The sequence below is a fragment of the Phyllobates terribilis genome, unplaced genomic scaffold (assembly GCF_046119375.1).
Source record: "Phyllobates terribilis strain yellow unplaced genomic scaffold, ASM4611937v1 Scaffold_120__1_contigs__length_5212024, whole genome shotgun sequence".
NCBI lineage: Eukaryota > Metazoa > Chordata > Amphibia > Anura > Dendrobatidae > Phyllobates > Phyllobates terribilis.
Window position 1 is genome coordinate 1,367,298 of NW_027362880.1, and position 16,453 is coordinate 1,383,750.

The following is a 16,453-nucleotide window of genomic DNA, read 5'->3' on the forward strand; positions in this document are numbered from 1 at the left end:
TGTAAGAAACAAACTCAGAATATGTGGATGTGTCTCCCTGCCAGACAAGGAGTACATCATCCACATATCTGGAAAACCAAACCAATTGAGTAGAGAATGTATTATTAATAGAAAAAAAATGTAAATTTCTTCCCACCAGGCCATAAAAAGTATTGCTAAAGATGGGGAGAACTCAGGACCCATCGGTGCCCCCAATGTCTGTAAATAAAATTTAGTACCAAACATGAAAAAATGATGTTTTAACAGATAATCCAATGATAATAAAATAAAATGTTTGAGGACTGGCTAATAGACACTATACTTCTCCAAATGGTATGTAATAGCCACCATAGCTGTATTGTGAGGTATGGATGAGTATCAGTTGACCATATCACATGTAGCAAAAGAATAGTTAGGATGGCATTTGAAATTATTGAAAACCTTAAGAATAGTAGAATTGTCCTTCAAAAAACCTGGAGTTCTAATAATGAGTAGTTGGAGATGACCATCCACCCACTCACTAAGGTTCTCGTTCAGGGATCCAATACCAGAAATTATTGGTCTGAGCGGAGGGAGGAAAACCCCTTTGTAAACCTTAGGGAGCCCGTGGAAAATAGGAATAATAGGGTATTCAGGAATCAACCATTTTCATAATTTAGGGTTCAAAATACCAAGTCTGCTATATCCAGACTGTCAGGAAATATTAAAAATCTCTCAAATCTATCCCTCCTAACTCTTCAGCTGTCCGCCCTCCCCTATCCCATTTAGAGTAAGAAGAGCTAGCAATCTAAAAAGCTGCTTCTATGCAAAATAGTAGTGTACAAAATAAGTGACAAACTTAATTATCCAGGCTAATTACCATACGAAATGGAGCTCCTGGTAATGGAGACATGTGTGACAAATAGACACCTTTGAACATATGGGCCAGAGACTGAATGAGTTGTTTACTTGATCAGAAATAACAAGTATGACACCTGAAAGAGATAGATTCCCTTTGAAGCCTTAACGAAATGTTTACTATCACACTCCGTACAATAGCCGGGACAGTCCCAGCTGCACATGAGTTAGATCTCCAGACTCTGAGGTGCCGAAATGAAATATGGAATAGCGGCATTTCTATATTTCCGATTGTGATAGGACATATATTTTTAGTGGCGGGGCTAAATAAGGAACAGTATGCATATTTTTCCATATTTGTGAGCCCTGCCGGTGAGCTGTAACGCAACAGTGCAGAGATAACCGACAGCATCATGTTTGATCTCTAAGGAAAGGTAAGATCGCAATAAAAAATATGGCATCATTTGCTAACTTCTGCGATCATCGAGTGAGGAGATATCACAGAAATTAGAGATTTAATAAAAGCATGAAGGGCGGCGACCAACCGACGTGAGGTCATCACAGGGGAGTGTGTGGGCAGGGCCCACTTCGGCATAAAAGATCAAGCCGAATATTGATCTATGCTCATGCTGGGAGATACATATTTTCATGTAAGCAGGGGTCACGTTCACTGAAACGGCCAAATCAATCGAAGTGCTCTCCTTTGGCTAAACTGAATCGTCTCTGTGATTGGTATAGTAAGTTCTTCTATTAATCCCTTTTATTTTGTGTAACTGCATATGCTGTATGGTTTTGTCCCCCTTTGTAAAATCTTTTGTAGATTTTTTTCAGAAACATTGCTTCCCTTTGGATTAAAGGGGTTGTCCACTACTTTCACATAGAATATGGCATCAATGTATGATCAGCCGGGGTCCCGCACCCGGCACCCTCGCCGATCAGCTGTGATCGGTGCCGACGGCAGGAAGTGCTTACCTGCGATGCTTGGCCGTCAAGCTGTAGTGTCCGGCGCTTGTTACTGCACATCCGCCTCTTATTTCAATTCATTGGGAGGCGGATGTGCAGTACCCCGTGGCGGGCACTACAGATGGATGGCCAAGCACCGCAGGCAAGCGCTTCTGGCCGACCGATAACAGCTGATCGGTGGGGGTGCCAGGTGCGGGACCGCGGCCGATCATACATTGATGCCTTATCCTTTGGATAGGGCATCAATGTGAAAGTAGTGGACTCCTTTAAATATAAAATGTAATAATTCTGTTTCTTTTGCTCTGTACTCGTTCCTCCTCTGAAGCCACACGCTACCTATAAGGCATCCAATCGGCTGGAAAAACAGATTGGTGGTGGCAAAGAATAATCTTTCTTGGGTTATTGTGAAGTGACAGTGATCGTACAAGGGTGCATACATATATTCCATGTGTTGGAAGGTGGTGTGTACGCCGTACGCTCACTGCTAGCTTGCCGATACCTACGTAGTGAGAACAGCCTGCAGCCGCCTATATTGATTGCCGGCCAATCGTGCAATTGTCCGGACAATAGGGGGCAGCAGAGAACTGTTCACTCGAAAGATCACAGTGGGTGGTCTCTATGAGTAATCGGGATCGTGTGGAATCCTTGACACAGACATTCTGGTAACTCAGATTTAAATGCATTAGTAGGATCAGACCTTAAGGTGGTGTAGGTGTTTGTGTCGCTGAGAATGGAAAGAGCCATGTTACAATACAATTCAGTGTCCAATACCACAACACATCCACCTTTGTCTGATTGCTGTATGGTTATACTAACATTTTGTTGTTCTCTGACCGCTTCAAAATGGAGCATATCAAAATTACTATTATACTTCATATTACAGATACCACCATGTAATTTTATAAGGTCGTTTTCAACTAGAGTTTGAAATAAAACTAAAGATGGAGCCCTGGATTGCAGAGGATAGTATGCAGGGTTAGATGGGATGATGTTAATTCCTCGGTCTTGTAGTTTATTCAAAGAAAAATCTGGATACTGTAAAGAAGACAAAGTTAGTAAGGCAGTCTGTTCAACGACTGTAAGGCTGCATGCCCACTATGCGATTTTGCCGCGGAATTTCCATTGGTCCACAATGATAATCCGCATGTGCTGTGCACATGCTGCGGAAATTTCCACTGCAGATTATCATTGTGGAAAAATCCGCAGCATGTCCATTAATTTTTCGGACACGCAGCGTAATTGCCGCCATTGACTTGCATTGAATCGCTTAATATCCGCATGATTACATATGCACATGCGGATATTAAGTGATTCAATGTGCAGATTGTACCCGGGTATGGAGAAGAAGAGACTCTCATCCAGACCCGGGTACCATAGTACCTGTTAAAAAAAAGAATTTAAAATAAAAACGCTGACGTCGGTGGTCGTGTGACCTGTCACATGACTAAATTACGTCATGGAAGGTCCTTTTATACCACCGCGAGCCGTACAAGAGACTGGACGCACCGGAGAGAAGACTGCGGGCCATCAGAAGGTAAGTATAATGTTTTTTTTTATAATTTTTTACCATTTTTATTCTTTTTTTTAACTATTAACTTGGTCACACCATATAAATCCATGCCGGTTGCATGGATTTATATAGTGTGACCAAGTTGTCAAGCACTTTTCCAAGCGATGTTAAAATCGCTTGGAAAAGTGCTTGATAACCCGCATGTGGAAATGCATGTAAAGACGCTTGACAAACGCTTCTACCTGGCAGGAAAAAACGCATGTAAAATAAGCATGCGTTTTTCCTGCCAGGGAGATGCAGAAAAAATCTGCAGTATTTCTGCATCGTGGGCACTTAGCCTAAGTGTAGCATCATTATGTTCCATAATCTCTGCCGTCATGTTATTAGGAGTGGAAGACTCTTTGGACTCATTGAAGAAATGTTTTGTAACTGTTAATAACCGTGCAAAGCGATTTACATCTTATTGTTTGAAAAAGGTAAAAATCTTGCGAGGGGACATAAATTGTGAGACCAGTCACGTGGTATACGGTATATTCTGCAGTAGCCATCATCTTCAGTATGTTGGCTATACCACAAGTAAACTGAAGAAGAGGATCGCTGAACACATCAACAATATCATCAACAACAACTCGGGGTATTCTGGTGCGGCCAAACATTTTTCCATAATACATAAACAGGATACTTTTCAGGACAATTTTTCAAACTCGAAAAAGATCAATCTTGTAGCCCATGGTGGCAGCTGGCAAAAATTAGATTTTGACTTTAAACAGAAAGTACCACCATGGTATGAACTTCAAAAATGATTTCTTTTTCATCTACAAAAATTTCCTTGTTTTTCAGCTTGGCGATGCATGTTTAACTTCAATTTTGGAAAATAGCAAAAGGCAATGGTACTCACCAGTCAAGGTTTCAAGAAAAATGCACACCATTGGCAGATAAAAAAAAAGTGCAAAAAATATCATATGAGGTATTAGTTAATATTTTGGCCAAAATACGTAAGCTCGCAACCCATCGTCAAGGGTCCTCACGATTTTGTGAGTCCCTACTCTAACATTAAAAACAGACAGCATAGCCAGAATAATAAACAGAATTTTTTAAAAAAAATTCCAAAGTCAAATTAGAAAATAGCAAAAGGCAATGGTACTCACCAGCCAAGGTTTCAAGAAAAATGCACACCAGGACACGGCCGGCCCCCTTTCGTTAGAAGGAGGTAACACGGGTGCAGAATGCTGATGAACAATCGCCCTCACCCACTCTCACTGGAGGGGCGACTGCCTAGCACTAAAGCTGCACACAGATGAAAACTTGTTTAACTTCAATTTTACATCAAAACAATGTGTTTCCTTATTCAGGAATGTGGACATACAATTTACATAATGTTTAATGATCAGTTGTGATTCACTATATGTATCTCCCAGTAGCACCCTGTGCACACGTTCAGTTTTCTTTTGTAAATGATGTATCTGCTTCCTGTGAATCACTATCTGATACACCATTCACACTTGTTTTACTCCTAATAATTATCTGGCAATGCGTTTAGTAAGAGACGATAAAACTCCTTTATGAAAGCTTTATATATTTCTATCTGTGTTCTTTGCAATTGTATATATTGCCATCTGTATCTATTGCAGTAGTGTAGACGGCCGGTCCATTGGATCGTTGGCTTTTGTTTTACAATTATTCCCATTCATTCCACTCACCTGCCATGTCTGCTGCATTGGTAGCAATGGTTCCTCAGCCGGGACTCCTAGGACCAGTTGATCCACAGCAGTTCCAGTATGGTGCCGGCAGATCCGTTCATCCAGGCCGCCAGTATAGTTTGCTTTTTAGACAGATATAATCATTTTACTTACTTGTGGTGACTTTGTGGTACTTGAGTTACATTACTGGCCATGTTTGCCGTGTCCTCATTGGTGGACGTTTTTTGGGACTGCTGGGATATGTTGTCCTTTAGCAGAGTCCATCGCAGAGTCGGTGTATTTACAGTTGAAACCAGAAGTTTACATACACCATATAAAAAATATAAAAAGACATGTTTTTTTCAATATCTGACATGAAATCAGAATAAACCTTTTCCGTTTTAGGTCAATTAGGATTACCATAATTACCATAATTTATAATATTTGCCAAATGACAGAATAATGAGAGAAAGAGAATATTAAGGCATTTTTACTTACTGCAAAGTCAAAAGTTTACATACACTAAGATTGCTATGCCTTTAAACAATTCTGGACAGCCTATATGATGTCATGTGTTTAGAAGCGTCTGAGACACACCTGTGGATGTATTTTAATGCACACCTGAAACACACTGCTTCTTTGTGCAGAATCATGGGAAAGAAATCAGCCAAGATATCAGAAAGAGAATTGTGGACTTGCACACGTCTGGCTCATCTTTGGGTACAATTTCAAGATACCTGAAGGTGCCTCATTCATCTGTACAAACAAATATACGCAAGTACAAACAAGATGGGAATGTCCAGCCATCATACCACTCAGAAAGGAGACGGGTTCTGTGTCCCAGAGATGAACAAGCTTTGGTCCGACATGTACATATCAACCCAAGGACCAAAGCAAAAGACCTTGTGAAGATGATGGCGGAAGCTGGTAAGATTGTGTCAATATCCACAGTGAAACGAGTGCTGTATCAACATGAGTTGAAAGGCCACGCTGCCAGGAAGAAGCCATTACTCCAAAAGAAACATAAAAAAGCCAGATTACTGTTTGCAAATGCACACAGGAACACAGACCTTAATTTTTGGAGATATGTCCTGTGGTCTGATGAAACTAAAATTCAACTTTTTGGTCATAATGACTATTGTTACGTTGGGAGGAAAAAGGGAAAAGCTTGGAAGCCTAAGAACACCATCCCAACTGTGAAACATATGGGGGGGGGGCAGAATAATTTTGTGGGGTTGTTTTGCTGCAGTAGGGACTGGTGCACTTCACAAAATAGATGGTATCACGAGAAAAGAAGATTATGTGGCAATACTGAAGCAACATCTCAAGACATCAGCCAAGAAGTTAAAGCTTAGGTGGAAATGGGTCTTCCAAATGGACAATGACCCGAAGCATACTGCCAAAATAAAGTGGTTTAAGGATAACAAATTCAATTTTTGGAGTGGCCATCACAAAGCCCTGATTTCAATCCTATTGAAAATTTATGGGCAAAGCTGAAAAGGCAGGTGCGAGCAAGGCGACCTACAAACCTGGATCAGTTACACCAGTTTTGTTAGGAGGAATGGGCCCAAATTCAGACCAACTATTGTGAGAAGCTTGTGGAAGGATATACCAAACGTTTGACCCAAGTCATTCAGTTTAAGGGCAATGGTACCAAATACTATTGAAATGTATGTAAGCTTTTGACTTTTCAGTAAGTAATAAAAATGCCTTAAAACATTCTCTCTCTCTCATTATTCTGGCATTTGGCAAAAATAAAATATGATGGTATAATCCTAATTGACCTAAAACGGGAAAGGTTTATTCTGATTTCATGTCAGATATTGAGAAAAACATGCAGATGTGTCTTTTTATATAGTGTATGCAAACTTCTGATTTCAACTGTATATATTGTATCATGTGCCCCCAAAAATCTGCACTTTATTCCTCCTTGGTTTTGAGTTAGTTACTCAAATCTATACCCTTGATGTCAATACAATGCAGTTTTTTATTCTAAGGCCCAGATCCCATTATCAGTATTTGGTCAGTATTTTTTCTCAGGAATAGGGGATAAATGCAGAATTGGTGACTCGTTTCTATTATACCTTTTCTCTGATTGTTCCTCACCTGGTTTTGGCTCCCACTCCTGAGAAAAAAATACTGACCGAATACTGACCAAATACTGATAGTGGGGCCGTGGCCTAAGATCGCTAGTGTTTCTAGTTAGGTAAGGATGAGGTTGCTTTATTAGTTAACTTTCATTACAGGGGACATTGGCTTCATCTGGAATGGGTGTTATGGTAAGTAGGGTTTAATTTAGAACAATAAAAGGTCTCTGTGTTTATTTCAAATAAAATATTTTATTCATGGTGCTCTTGTAGTTATTTCACATATCACTTTCACTATGGTGTTAGTAATGGGGGCGTCTTATAGACGCCTCTCCATTACTAAGCTGGGCTTGAGGTCAGCTGGCCTTATAAGCTGACATCAACCCCAGCCCTATTACCCCACTGCCACCCCTACAGGGCAGTGGGCAGAGCGGAGGCTAAGTGCCAAAATTGGTGCATCCTATGGATGCGCCACTTCTGGGGTGGCTGAGGGCTGCTGTTTCTAGCCTCGGAGGGGGCCAATATTCATGGCCCCTTCCTAGGCTATTAGTATTAGTCCCCATCTGTCTGCATAGCCTTTGCTAGCTGTTAAAATAGGGGGGGTCCCCCATTTTAATAGCCTGTAAAGGCTAAGTATTCAGCTGGAGGGCTGATATTAGTAGCCTGGGAAGCTCCGTGGGTATTACCCCCTTCCCGGGCTTCAAAAATCTGCCCCAGCCGTCTGCTTAACCTCTGCTAGACTATAAAATTACGGGGGACCCCACACCAATTTTTTTTAAATAAATACTTTAATTTAACAATAAATGACAAGTACAGTAACCAACACTGTCACTGTACTAATTATATACATGACTGACACCTTTCTATCTATTCTATGTGTATGGCTATTCTTTCTATTCTAAATTGTCAGGTACCGATGTATTGTAACTGTATGCGGCTGATGAATTGCTGGCTTTTAAATAGACGGGTGCGTGAAAATCGGAGGGCACTCGCATGCTCCGAGTGCTGTGCGATTTTTTTCACACACTCATTGACTTGATTGACTTGCATTGGCGAGTCTCGTCTGAGATACATGGCAAATCGCGAAATGCTGCGAATTTGTTCTCAGCCCGATTTCAGCTGAGAAAAAAAAAAAAAAATCGCAGATGAGATGTCACTCATTCATTTTTTTTATTGCTCTTTCCCAACTAAAGCAGAGAGGGAAAGTGCGCGGTTGATGCTGGGCTGTGATGTGCGGTGAAACCCCGACCACAGCCCATCAATCAGACAACTAAGACGAGAACACACACATTTTGTGTGCCCCTAATGGGGATCTTCATGCGATCAGATAGACAGATTATAGGCTGGGGCTGGGGAAAACAAAGCAGTCATGTACACATTGGTACCAATGACAAAGTTATAGGGAGGTGAAAGGTCTTTAAAAATGATTACAGGGAATTAGGAGAGAAGCTGAAGTACAGGTGGTGTTTTCAGAAATACTGCTGATTCCACTACGTCACTAGAAAGTCAGCGGGAACGTAAGAAGATAATTCTCAAGAAGAAAGGGTTTGGGTTCATGGAGAACTGGGCTGACTTCTCTGTCGGCTACAGGCTCTACGATAGGGACAGGCTGCACCTCAATGGGGAGAATGCAGATGTGCTGGGGGAAAAAATGGTCAGATGAATGGAGGAGCTTTCAAATTAGTATTTGGGGGAAGGGAGGGTAGCTATGCAAATAAGGAGGTAGAGTAGACAGAGAGAGTGAGACATTCAAGGAAAGTAAGAAGGCGAGTAGCAGTAATAAATGTGCTAATAGTATTAAATGTCTGCAGGCAAATGCAAGAAGTCTTGAAAACAAAATGAATGAATCACAGACTCTTAGGTCAGCCACAGATTACGATGTGGTGGGCATTACAGAAACCTGGCTGGATGAAAGCCATGACTGGGTGACAAACATAGAGGGTTACACTGCATTCAAACGGATAGGAAAGAAAAATAGGTAGAGGGGTGGGTATTTTCATTAAAACCAATTTAAGACCTCAAGCTCAATGACGACATGGGGGGCAGCTTCAACAATGTACAGCACACATGTCCAACTTTTGGTGATTATATTTGACCCACGACACCAGAACCACTACACCTATGTGGGGCCATTATTCTGCATGAAGGATTTTGTGGGGCCCATTATACGGTATGGAAAGCTATGTGGAGCTCATTGTACTGTATGGAAAGTTATGTGGGGCTAATCATACTGTATGGAGGACTATGTGGGGCCCATTATTCTGTATGGAGGACTATGTTGGGCCCATTATACTGTATACTGGTTGGTACACGACAATTTTTCATTTTGGCCCTCTGCATGTTTTGAGCTTTACATCCCTGATGTAAAATCAGTATGGGTAATGTACATGGAAATGGCAATAATGGAAAGCTGCTAATTGGACTTTGCTACAAGCCTCCTAATATAGCTGAACATGAAGAGGATAATATGCTGCAACAAATTAAAAAGGCAACAAAAACAAGTCATGGTCAAAACTGTTGGAATTGTTCCAGAAAATGAAGTAATGCTCCCAGAAAATTATTGCAATTACATGTTTTGTTATACACATTTATTTCCTTGGCATGTATTGGAACAACACAAGAAAACAGAGAAAAAAAAGGCAAATTGAACATAATTTCACAAAAAATAGGTCGGACAAAATTGTTGACACCTTGCCAAAATTGTGGGTAAACAACTTTGTTTCAAGCATGTGAAGCTTGTTCAAACGCAATTGTGGCAAGTAACAGGTGTGGGCAATATGAAAATCACAACTAAAACCAGATAAAAATGGGAGAAATGGATTCAATCTTTGCATTGTGTGCATATGTGTGGCACACTAAGCATGGAGAAAACAGAAAAAGGAGAAGAGAAATGTCTGAGGACTCAAGAACCAAAATTGTTGAAGAATATCAATAATTTCAAGATTATAAGTCCATCTTTAGAGATCTGGATGTTCCTGTCCAAGGTGCGCAGCATAATCAATAAATTTATAACATATCAAGTCAAATATGGTGGAGCTTCAAAGATGTTATGGGGTTGTTTTGCTGCCTCTGTTCAGGTACTTTGTGTGCAAGGAATCATGAAATCTGAAGATTAGCAAAGGATTTTGGGGCATAATGTTGTGCCTAGTGTCAGAAAGCTGGGGGGCTTCCAGCATGACAATGACCCAGAAAATAGATGGAAACAAAGTGCTGGAGAGTTCTGACCAGCAATGAATCCGGATCTAAATCCCATTGAACACCTGTGGAGAGATCTTAAAATTGCTGTTTGGAGAAAAATATTAAAATTTGAGAGTCTTCAGTGGTTGATACCATGTTTTCAGTTAGCCATTAGTCAGTAAGCTTTAGAGACTACTCAGGTCTCTTCATCAGACATAGTATAACACAAAATCTGAAGAGTCACATATTTATACACAACAGGGCACAGGAATAATGCAATAGATAAGACAAGTGACGTGAAGCAGAACTATCAGTATGGGAGAGGGAGAAGCAGTTGTGGCCGTAAATATGTGTGGACACAAGTAGATCTATTCTTTTATTGTGTGGCGATGAGAATTCATCCTTGTTTTAAGTTTTTGCCTTGTCTCCCCTACATACAGACCCCCAGTTGGACATTTGTTACATATAATTAAGTTCATTGTGATGCAGCTGAAAATACCTGGGATCTTGTAATCCTGATGTGAGTTGGGAATCTTTATCTTGTCCGTGGTCATTATAAATGGACAGGTTTTACATATACAGTTGGTGAGGATGAATTTTATACGTTTCACCACAAAGGTGAAACTATCCTCCCGGTTAGTTTGCTTTCCCTCCCAGTACCTTTTCATTCTAACAATGTTAGGTTCCTGGGAGATTATACTTGTTCTTTTTATTTTTGGTTTTCCTTAGCTTGCCTTCTTTGCCCTATATGTGTTTTTGTTTCTCATTCAGGGTTTTCATATTTTACTTCATACTTTCCTTTCCCCTTGTTGACAGTGTGTTGCAGCCTCCCCTCTGGTTCCTCAGGAGGTATGAGAAACTCCTCAACGGCTTATTAGTTAGTTAGGTGTGTGGTGGCATTTTTAGTTGTGCAGCTAGGGCCGTTCTAGTCTGTACAGAGACTAGTTGGGTGTAGTTGCCACCTTCTCCCCTGTGGGGATTCTGCAGTGGTTATCAAGATGCACTTTCTGGTTATAACATTTCCCACATTTTGAACATGAAAAAGGCTTCTCCCCTTTGTGAGTTCTCTGGTGCTTATCAAGATCCGATTTCTGGTTAAAACATTTCCCACATTCTGAACATGAAGTAGGCTTCTCCCCTGTGTGAGTTCTCTGATGTCTGATAAGAGTTGATTTCTCTGTAAAATATTTCCCACATTCTGAACATGAAAAAAGCTTCTCCCCTGTGTGAGTTATCTGATGTCTGATAAGAGTTGATTTCTGTGCAAAATATTTCCCACATTCTGAACATGAAAAATGCTTCTCCCCTGTGTGAGTTTTGTGATGTTTGATAAGAGATGATTTCTCTGTAAAACATTTCTCACATTCTGAACAGGAAAATGGCTTTTCTCCTGTGTGAGTTCTCTGATGGTTGATAAGAGTTGATTTCTTTGTAAAAGATTTCCCACATTCTGAACATGGAAAAGGCTTCTCCCCTGTGTGAGTTCTCTGATGTATATTAAGATATGATTTCTGGTTAAAACATTTTCCACATTCTGAACAGGAAAATGGCTTCTCTCCTGTGTGAGTTCTCTGATGTGCGATAAGATTTGATTTCTCTGTAAAACATTTCCCACATTCTGAACAGGAAAATGGCTTCTCTCCTGTGTGAGTTCTCTGGTGCCTAACAAGATCTGATTTCTGATTAAAACATTTCTCACACTTGGAACATGAAAATCTATTCTTTGCTGTGTGAATTTTTTGATGTTTAAGAAAAGACTTTTTGAGAGGAAAACTATTTCTATATTCTGAACGTGAAAATGGCTTCTTTGCATTAGAAGCAGTTTGTTTTTTAATGCTTATTTTGTGACTTTGATTTTCCTTAGTAGTCAGTAATGAATCAGAAGACAGGACCAATTTCAAAGGATCAGATGACAGATCTTTGCTGTGAAGGGATGATGGTAAATCTGGAGTAATGACATTCATTTCAATTGTATCCTGTAGGATCTGAAAATTATCTGATTTGAAAATTGAAGGTGTCAGCTGTCCCTCTGATCTCCTGGTACAGTCATCTGCCAAGAAGAAAACCAATTATTATTTTTTAATAAAAAATCCTTGAATTTTATATTTTTGAAGATTTCTACTTAAACGGTCCGTAAAAAAGGCAAGCTATATAAAAAAAAATTCACTTATTCATCAGGACAATGACTGTCTTATAGAAAACCTCATAGGATGAACCAGTAGAGCGTGGTGTTCAACTGTTTTTTCATTCTGCCTCCCAAATATGGAACAAAAAGCCACCAAATGATGTTATGTAGGCGAAAATAATACCAATAAAAACTTCTACTCATCCCACAAAAAACAAGTCCCCACACAGATCCCTCATCTGTCAATGGAAAAACAGAGGTTTCCACATTATTAGTGGCTTAAAGGCTCTTGAAAAGCAACATGGCTTCCATAAACCAATCCAGCAATATCCGCTCTCCCAAAGTCAGATCTCCCCCTCACTTCTGAGCTTTGCAGTAGTTGATGTGCCTAAATCACATTTAGCATCCATGTATTTGACATTACTATAGTGAGAAGAATCCACTTAATTTACGGTGTGTGTCTCCTGGAGCACAATCTGGGCACTATGTGTTGGGTAATAAACTAGCCCATTTGCAATTTTCACTCTCCAACGTCCATTGCGTGGTAATTTCTGGAAAGTGACTGTGGAGTCAAAATAGTAACTTCTTCTATTGATTAATTCACTGAGGGTTATAATTTCCAAAATGGACTCACTTTATGAGGATTTCTACTGCTCTGGTTTTCTGCCATTTTGTCATATTAGGGCTTCTGCAAAAGGTGTGTCCCATCTTGTCTGGGACGTCTACTTCTCCTCCTGCTTCGACTTGTGTGACATCTGCTTCCGTCACCAGGCGCCGCCTTATTCATTCTGCAGGCGGCGCTGGTGATGGAGGAGACGTCAGAACCAGAAGTTCTGCGAGACACAGGCTCTGCGCAGCCACTAAGATTAGGGTTGCTGGGACCAGTAGTACCATCCAGTCTGGCAGTATGGTTGTGTGTGCTGTCCAGCTGGAGTAATCTCCCTGCTTCAGCCATTTGGAGAGCACCGCACCCTACTAAAGCTGGAAGCATATTGCCAGAAGCTGCCAGATACAGCCTTGTTCTCCTCTGGTTCAGTCCTCTGTGCTCAGCTCCCGGCTTGTGTATTTGTTTCGGTTGTGACCCCGGCCCGTTTACTGACTACTCTTGTGTCTTCTGATTTTGTATTTTCTCTGCCCTCCTGGTTCTGACCCGGCTACCTGACTATTCTTCTCCCCATATCACTCCACAGAACAGCAGATAACACCGTGGCCCAAGCCTAGGGGTCTCTGTGTAAGTCCAGATCTATGTAGAGGGGTTAAAGGGTGATGAGCAGAGTAATTTGTGAAATCTGTAAACGGGGTAGATAAGACAAGCCTGTTCGTGGTAGCCATCTTTTGAGCTTCCAGGTGACCATGACCAGTGCCCCCAATATATTGTGTCTGCGAACTATTCCAGAAAAATCTGCATTCCTAATAGCTAAATGTCGCTCCTTCCCTTCTTATCCTACGATGTGCCCAGACAGCAGTGTACAACTGTATATAGGGGATTGTCAGATTCAAGAGAAGTTGGAAAATAATTTGTAAGGTCCATTTGTTTCCTATTATCCTTTGTGAAGAATTCCAAAGTTATCATCACATAAAGTGACACACGTCAGATTTGAAAAATGGGCCCTGATTAGGAACAGAAAACTGGCAGCAGGAAGGGGTTAAATCAGAGTATTTTGGGAACCAACTACTGTAGTCAAAACTGTGACTATAGACAATAACACATCTACTGAAATGATCAAACTCAACAGCCTCCATCAGTAAGTAGTGAGTAACTAGTGGTGAAACCTCTCTGGGGTAATTGGAGTATGGGGCTCGGTGGCTCTTGGGAATCTAAACTATGATAAGAACCAATATTTTCTGTCAGATGAGTTTCAAGAAGAAATATTAGACATTTAAAGTGAACCTTTTTACAATACAAAAGAGCTGAGGTGTCTTAAATTTAGACCTCAGGCATTTGGAAGAGGTAATGGAGATCTTTTTGAAAGACTACCAGGGAGTTACAGAGTCACATAAGTGAGGCAGGCCGATCCCACCACAATGAAACTATCATAGAGAGGGAATTTGTAAAAAAAAGAAAGAATATATAAACATGTAACATCCCCAACAACAACGTATGTATGAAGGGAGAAATCCAACACTAAACCGGAGTCACACTCATTTATGGTGGACCATTGGAGCTACTATGAGTCCTGACCAGAAGAAAAGAGAAAGTATTAGCGCCCCCATTTCAGGAGAGATTGTGCAGTAATCTGAATTCCTTAGGATTGAAAACAATGGAATTTATGACGTGGAGTGAATCCATGAAACCAGGGCTGGAGCCAACACATCTCCTGCAGGCGTGAATAAATGTATATTACAGCCATCAGCCACGCACAGCTTACAGATATATCATGGCACAGGAGTAATGTTTTCTGTATAGTTTATCACAATCCTGTTTGAAGTTAGTCGGTTTTAAAAGAAATTGAACAGTCAAGATGAAGGGAAACTCCGCTGTTATTGTACAGAAATTCACACTTCGCCCTCACTGCACATTTAATGTTGTCGATCATAAAAGTGAAGTTTGGCCAGAAAGACTGGACCTGGTCTTGTAGGGACCATATGAGCACATCCAGCAGCACAGAAGGGAGAGAAGGTAGATTCAGCCAATAAGATATCAGGGATCTAGGAAGCCAACACCATCATTACCCTCCGCTTTCTCTTACAGACCCATAATATATTTCTTCAAGTGATTTTCTCACTTGTCAGCACATTCTACGTACGCTGTCATTTAGCTTTGTAGTTTACAGACCTGGGCAGGTAACGGACAACATCATCTAATCCCAGGGAGTTGGTGGATCCTCCAGGTTGTAAGTTCTATAGAAAAGGGCTTTCACAATTTCCCAAAGTAATTTGAACATTTTCAGACAGGAGAATGTTGTGATCTAGAGGCAAAATGGTGATCACACGATTGTGATACGGCCGGACTACACCACCGATAAAGTAGCCACAGCCGGTGACAGAAGAATCTGTGACTTCTCTGTATTCAGTGGTTCCTACTCACCTGGGTAGTCATATATAGGAATCTCCTCTTTACACCGCTCATCACCCCTCACATATGTCTCTGTAGTATTATTATGGGTCAGATCTTCACCCTGAAACAAATATTGTAAAAGTCACAGACAGATTGAGATGTCACCTCTATGATCAGCTCTAATCCTGCCATCTCCACCGTCCTCATTACACAAGTATAAAACATATAATACTGGTGGATAAAACAAGACTGAGCACAAGACCTTTTCAGCTGTCTACACATCATAGGGGAGATCTCATGACACCTTCTCTCCATCTACCTGATGATCCTGAGGAACATTGGGATCTTCTTGTTTACAGCCCTGTGGAAGAAGAGGACGGGGACATCTCTCTGTTGTTGTCCTCTTACTGGATTGATCTGGAGGAAACACATACAGGGACTGAAATTCATTCTTTACATACAGATAATTATAGGCCGTGTGTATTTAGTCCTGTCTATTACCTGGTGATGTGAGGGGCTGTGGAACCTCCATCATGATGTCCTTGTACAGATCTTTGCGTCCTTCAAAATACTCCCACTCCTCCATGGAGAAATAGACAGCGACATCCTGACACCTTATAGGAACCTGACACATACAATGATACCATCATGCTCCCGATCCCTTCATAGCGTTACTGTATAATGTCCCAGCATTCCCAGCAGTGTCACCTCTCCAGTCAGCAGTTCAATCATCTTGTAGGTGAGTTCTAGGATCTTCTGGTCATTGATGTCCTCATGTATCACGGGGTGAGGTGGAGGCCCCGTGATTCGGCTCAGGGGTCTTCCACATCCCTCAGACACAGGGTCCTGACAGCGCTCACTAGAGGTCTTCTTCACTACTGTGTAATCCTGGTTATGGACAGACACATTAATAAATCTAACTACAGACATTTCCAGAGTCCTCACCTCTCCAGTTCTGTCCATCTGTTATTCCCATAGATAAGAATGATGTAATGTGATGTCATCAGAATCTCTCACCTCTCCAGTAAGCCGGAAGAGGCTCTAAGGACTGTAGTTCATGAATCCAGTAGGTTTCTACACGTTTGAGAAGGCTCACTC

At 41.0% G+C, this 16,453-nt stretch overlaps 1 protein-coding gene across 1 annotated transcript in view; it reads right to left on the reverse strand.

The window, feature by feature from the left end:
- Positions 1-9,652: 9,652 nt before the first annotated feature.
- The window catches only part of LOC141201639 (uncharacterized), a 34,560-nt gene continuing 27,759 nt past the window's right edge, over positions 9,653-16,453 (reverse strand). The window contains exons 2-6 of the mRNA XM_073663660.1: positions 16,064-16,243; positions 15,857-15,980; positions 15,675-15,772; positions 15,386-15,476; positions 9,653-12,282 (exon numbers count right to left, since the gene is read on the reverse strand). Coding sequence (XP_073519761.1) covers positions 11,174-12,282; positions 15,386-15,476; positions 15,675-15,772; positions 15,857-15,980; positions 16,064-16,087 — 1,446 coding nt within the window. The 5' untranslated portion in view covers positions 16,088-16,243 and the 3' untranslated portion in view covers positions 9,653-11,173. The remainder of the gene's footprint in view (positions 12,283-15,385; positions 15,477-15,674; positions 15,773-15,856; positions 15,981-16,063; positions 16,244-16,453) is intronic.